The sequence below is a fragment of the Chinchilla lanigera genome, unplaced genomic scaffold, assembly GCF_000276665.1.
Source record: "Chinchilla lanigera isolate Chin_1 unplaced genomic scaffold, ChiLan1.0 scaffold00131, whole genome shotgun sequence".
In the NCBI taxonomy this organism is placed as follows: domain Eukaryota; kingdom Metazoa; phylum Chordata; class Mammalia; order Rodentia; family Chinchillidae; genus Chinchilla; species Chinchilla lanigera.
The window spans coordinates 3,897,349-3,903,543 of record NW_004955532.1 but is presented as its reverse complement, the minus strand read 5'-3'; the positions used below and the strand labels follow the sequence as shown (position 1 = coordinate 3,903,543).

Here is a 6,195-nt window from a genome sequence, read left to right as displayed (position 1 = left end):
CAGAGGGCGTGTAATTTTTGACTGCTATATAAATTTATTGGGAAAACGTTATTCACCATCTAGTGCCACCTAAAACATAATATAAACAATGAGTTAGAGTCTAAAACAAACGCATCACTGATTCTCAGCAATCATCGGTCTAATGATTAGTTTAAGATGCTGTGATCACATCTGTGTTCTGGAATGTCCATTTACTGTCCCGTAGTGTAGTGGAATTTTGCGTGTAGCTGCACACGAATCTCACTGGAGAGACCCTCACTAGTGAGCTATCTTGTACTCTCCCGACAGGTGACGGGCCTGACTGCAAAGCACAGCCTCAGCTCTGGCCTACAGCGCGGCTCCAGGGCTCCCGGCGCGGTGTCGGTGTGCGCGTCTGTCTGCGCACCAGGGAAAACTTAGTGTGTCTAGTAAACAAGTGCAACATTACTGGTAACTACTCTGCAAGTTTAAATAGTCTCATTATTTGTAAACAAAAAAAACCCCACACACATACTCTATTTTTTAAGAATCTGTCAAACCATAATTGTATGTTTTACTTCAACACACATGGAGTTTCTGAAAGGTATATGTATTACCTTAGACATTAAGATTTAGCAATGAATGCTTCGTATTTTATACTATGAAATGTGTATTTCTAACATTTGTTTTATGCAGCATGAAGTTTGGGTCGAGAAATTCCAAATCCTGGATACCCACAGTTCACTTAGAAAATTCCTCCCAGTTATGGCTCCGCAGCAGGTTTAACAGATTAAATATGAAGTGTTCCAGCTCCCTCTATTTCAAGTATCAAAGAAATATGAGGCTCAAATCTCTCTAGGTTGTAAATGAAGATACAAGTCTAGAGGAAAACATGTCTTGAAATAAAGTACTAAATTGAAACAAGATTTGTAGGCTAAGTGTTTATCTGTGGTAGGCTGTTTAGCACTAGGACTTTAAAACGATTTTCATTTTGCATATTTACTAAAAAGTGATAAAGGACACAATTTCCCTATAAATACACAGTTCTGGAGAAAAAAATTCTGAAAGTTTTTAACATTTTTACTTTAGCTTTGTTTCCTTTTGAATGAGACCAATTTAAATTTTAATCTGAACATAAATATTTGGTTTTACAGTACTTAGAACGAAATGACTTACTCTACAAAGAAACATATGTTTAAAGTACTACAGAAAGAATTTACTAAGACCGTGTAAAGTCAATGGAAACAGAAATTCTGCAGTACAGAAAATGTCTGGTACCCTAGTTTCAGAGTGAGCTGATCAATCTTAATGCCATAAAAAAAACCCCAAAGAGTCAAATCTAAAAAACTGCTGCAATAAAGCATTATTTGTGAAAGTCGCAGACCCGCTCCCAGTCTGACGGCATGCTCCTAGAGTAGGCAACTTCCCACCTTTCTGAGGCACACTGAGTTTTCAGCTTAGAAAAGAACCTAACCTGGTCCATAACATATTCAGCAAGGAGTATGAATATTTTAAGGTCTTCCTGCTTCTTTAAAAAGAAAAAGCAAAAAAACAGATGTCTCACTAAGGAGTAATAAGAAATATACCCTACTTTAAGATGTCAGGCTTTCTCAAGCTGATGCAATTATATAAAATTTTAAGAATCATGTGAAAGTGTGGAATCAACACTATGAAAACTGCGACAAAATTAAACATCCTATGTCGAAACTCTAGCTTTAACTCAAAAACAGAAATCATGAGCTGCTATAACATTAATTTTAAAAACATAGAAGTGAAAAGTGCTATTCTTCAAAAAGTACAATTTTTCTCTCTACTATATAACACGGAATGATTTCAGTTTTCCTGTACTAAAAGCTGAAATTTTAAAAACTAGTATTGCAATGTTTAAGACAACAGTTTTAATCAGTAGTCGCTTCTGTTTCAGCTGGACCCCTAATAAGTCTTCCTATTCCTCTTTTTCCTGCAGGACCTTTGGGTTTTGCAAAACTCTGCTTATGTGCATGCTGCTTGGGATGTACTTCCTCGTAAAGGAAGTCGGCAGTCAGTTCATCCCCATTGTCTATCTCGATCTTTCTGACCACCTCCATCTGCAGCTGTCCTTCCACAATGTCGAGCAGCGGGTTCTTGCAGCTGGAGTACAGCATCCGCTCTCTTATGCTGCACGTGTATCCCGGCATCGAATAAATAAAAACTATGGACTCTAAGTAGTCTCCTTCGTGCGAATGTTTATACAGAAAGAAATGATAACGTGCTGAATCTTTGGGAATCCTCTTTGGCAAATCTTTTAGTTCTGTATTTGTCGTATTGGCCAAAACGATAATTTCATTTTTAAAATCAATTTCCAATTGCACGTAGTTCAACTGTCTGCTGTTCAGTTTTTCTAAAGCTTGAAAAGCTTCTCGGGAAATAGGAAATGCTACTCCCTGTAGTGTTTGATGCTTCGTGTCCACACCAACGTCAGCTTGTACCACATTGATTTTGATCTGTCGTAACTCTTCCTCCGCTGCGGTCAGGGGTGCGGGGGAAGACTGGGACAGCAGATACTTCTTATACCCGTGCAACGACACGTCCTCCTTTACTGTACCAAATACTTCGTTTTTAATGTGGCCACCACCAAACTCCTTTTTCAGAGTTGCTCTTGTTGCTGCGTACAACATTTTCTGATGGACATGGGAATGATCTGGAGACCACGCAATGAATATCCACTCGTACCCTTGGGCGTTCTGAGAATCTAACTTGAATAATATATAACATGGCTGCTTGTCCTCCAACAGGGGCAGAATGAAGGCGTCGTAATCCTTATCCCAGGAAGCTGAAGGCTGACTACATGATCCAACCACAAGCTGCTCATTTTCAATAGATATTTTCAGAAGTCTGTATTTTCCATTTCTGGCTCTGGCAAAGATCTCTTTAACATCTTCACTTGCTTGGATGCCGGTCTGGTGGGACATGGCGGCGGCCGCGGGCTCGGCTCCGGCGCTCCAAAAGCCAGTAGTCTTAAACAACTGTGGTGTCCACCTTACAGAATCCCTCTCTGACAAGCAGGGAGGTTTTCCCTTTCTTCTTTCTATTGAAGATGCACTTCATCATTTCCCACTGTTTTCTGTGTGCTATTCTGTTGGTTTCAATATTTGTTGCCCTAAAACAAGGACCCAGGTCACAGTACAAGAGGGAACTGGTTACAATAAGATCTTAAAGCTAATCACATCTTTCTCCTATCATCAATAGCTGCCTAAAACCTTGATAGCTAACCTACACAACTTTGTCTAGAATACTGTCATCTTTCAAGATCAAATGAGCTCACTAGAAGCAGCGGCCATAGAACATCACAGGGCACTAGGTCTCCTAACTTCTGACACAGAAGGCTTATGTCTGTCTCTTTAAAAAATGTAGTTCCTACATAAATTTGTCTGAAACAGTTAGAGATATAGCACAAACACTGGTTCAATGTTTTTCTAAGACCTGCAAAAACTAATCCATGACTCTCCTGGCCAAATATCTGAAATTGGAGGTCTTGGTTATTGTCCTGGATGTGACCTTTATTAATGCTTCTTATAACCTTACTAGTTAGATCTTACAACCTTACTGTTTAGATACTTAATCTCTCAGTCAAATGAGAGATTGTTTAACAGCCATTAAACTGCTGACCCTAGCCCAAGATCAAAATCAACCTCCACATCCACAGTTCATAAAAAATCCTTGAGGATAAAAAAAAAATTAGCCCCTCCCCTTTTTTGTCTTTTTGAAAGTATCTCACTATGTAGTTCAGGCTGGTCTTGAACTCACTTTGTAGCCCAGGCTGGCCTGGAACTCACAATGGTCCTCCTGTCTCAGCCTCCTGAATGCTGGGATTACAGGCTTGCACCACCTCACCCAGCTACTTAGCTCTCTTGAACACATAGATGTGTTAAAGTGATTGCTGGTCTCCTTGGTCTCCCTGTAGATAGGGCCAACACCTCTGTTTAGTGGGAAACAGCCATAAAGGATACAACTTCTGGGGAGGAGGGAGTAGTACAGTTAGAATAATAGCTCTGAGGAAGTCACTCTATACTAGACATTTAATTTTAAAAGCATTCTACAGCCATTCCTCCTTCCATTACCCTAAGAGAGATAGAAAATAAAATAACAAAAACCCAAGAGATCTCTGATGCTCTAGGTGAGAGTACTTGGTGTTGGATCTCCCAGCCTGACCTTCAGTCATTTTCATTCTATTCCCACCTCAGTAAGGGTTCATAAATATATACTACTACACATCATGCATGTAATTAAGATCAGAATGAACAAGCATGCACATTGAGAGCCCAGTATGACTCAGTACTCCATCAATCATTCCTGTCAGTCACACCTAGACAACCAGCATGAGGCACCTGGGCTTAAGTGCATATCCTCTAAATTATGAAAGCCAGATTTATTGGGGGCTGTGGCTACTGATATTTCCATATGCTATGACTTGTGTGCAGTGCCTTTACTTTTCTGTCACCTGACACCATTTTTCTGTGTCATATCTTTTATTGGCACAGATTTGTCCTGAGCACAACTTCCCTTGATTTTCAATAAATGTAGCTGTTTGCTACTTCCTGCTGGGTGTACACTTGGCAATTCTTTGCACATCAGACACAAAATACTGGACTATACCTGCCCATTTCACAGTAATGGAGTCCCCAGCACCCTGGAATCTGCTAACACACATGCGCAGGAATACATTTGCTCATATCCATCATAGAATATTCATTTCCTCTTAGTAGTGAAATGAAACATTCATTTAGCAAATCAAGCAATTTTTCAGGTATTAAGTAGTTTTTTTCAATTGTTTATTAGTACATATCTGTAATACATAGTGATCATATTCCTTATAGGGAGTTCACAACTGTACATAACACCTTCAAAATTCTTTTTTTATCCCTATCATTTCCCCTCCTTTTGAAGTAGTTATATCAGCTGTTATCAGATAGTTCCAACTAGATGCAACTTGCCAAATAAATGTTACTGAGTTCAGGGTTGCTTGCCTATCCTTCTGGAGTTGGAGTCCAGGTTCTTCTCATTTCAAAGAATTGAATGTAAGGAGCAAAAAGCAGTGTCAAACTTTATGTGACAAAGTAGAAGTAAAGATTGAAGGAGAAACTTGCTCTGCAGAGCAAGCTTGGGCTGAGTAAAAGAGGAAAAATGTAGATAAAAGAAAACCCTGGAGAAATCAGGGGAGGCTATCATGAGGGAAGTCTCAATACCAAATTCTTCTTGGTGTCTGTGTCCTTTTATACTGCTCAATTCTCAAGGAAATCCACAAGAATTTTTACATATGGGTCCTGAGAGGCAGTGCTGGGATCCCATACATCAGGCTGATGATAGGTCTAGGCCATCCTATTGAAAACCTGCTGGAGTTCTCATGAGAAATGTAGGCAGGAGTTTCAGAACTGTTCTGTGAAAGTATTCTGGGATCTTCTAATTAACAGGTCACTCCTACTTTCCCAGCCAGTTTTGCCATGCCCTGATCTCCTATGTCAAAACTATCTGTGACAATTGAAAATTTTATTTAAAAAAATTACTACATCTTACAATTGTGTTCCAGTATTCTACTTTTCCTATTTCTTCCCTGACAATTTCTTTTTCTCTCTCTCTTTGAACCAGGTGGTTGATCCTAGAACCTTCACACTGAGCTACATCCCTAGCTTTTTTTTTTTTTTTTTTTTTTGAGATAATGGTCTTACCAAGTTGCTAATTGCCCAGGCTGGGTTCAAACTTGCAATCCGCCTGCTTCAGCTTCCCAAATGCTGGGATTACAGGTGTGCACCACCTAGTTTAAAGTCATTTGGCTAAATTAATCTATTCAATTATTATATATTAAGCTCTGGTTGAACTTTGGGTAAAACAAGAAGCAAAATTACTTTATAGCCATATGATAGAAAAATATGTAGCCATCCAAAATGGTTACGTAAACCTGTATTTACTGAACTGTAAGATGTTTTTGTCAGGGCCAGGGATATAGCTCAGTGGCACAGTGCCTACCTGGCAAGTGCAAGGTCCTGAGTTTGATTCCTGCACCAAAAATTACATAGTTATGTGTATTTTGTGTACTAAATGAGTTTCCTTTTAAATTAGGTAGGAGAAACCCACTTTCTGTCCCTCTGATATAAAATAGGTCTTTTCATTACTAAAATCTAGCTCATCCTTAGAGAATATACATGCCAATATAAGAAACATAGGACTCCTTCCACCAGGTAAAGGATGCTAGGTAGATGG

At 39.3% G+C, this 6,195-nt stretch overlaps 1 protein-coding gene across 1 annotated transcript; it reads right to left on the bottom strand.

Moving 5' to 3' along the window:
* Nucleotides 1–11: 11 nt before the first annotated feature.
* LOC102028232 (twinfilin-1) lies at nt 12–2,980 on the bottom strand. Its single transcript, XM_005410349.2, has one exon. The coding sequence runs from the start codon at nt 2,907–2,909 to the stop codon at nt 1,857–1,859; it is 1,053 nt and encodes a 350-aa protein (XP_005410406.1). The 5' UTR covers nt 2,910–2,980; the 3' UTR covers nt 12–1,856.
* Between the last annotated feature and the right edge of the window lie 3,215 nt (nt 2,981–6,195).

Excerpts from the sequence above, each read along its gene's own strand:
- LOC102028232 (XM_005410349.2), bottom strand. The coding sequence starts at position 2,909 with ATGTCCCACCAGACCGGCATCCAAGCAAGTGAAGATGTTAAAGAGATC.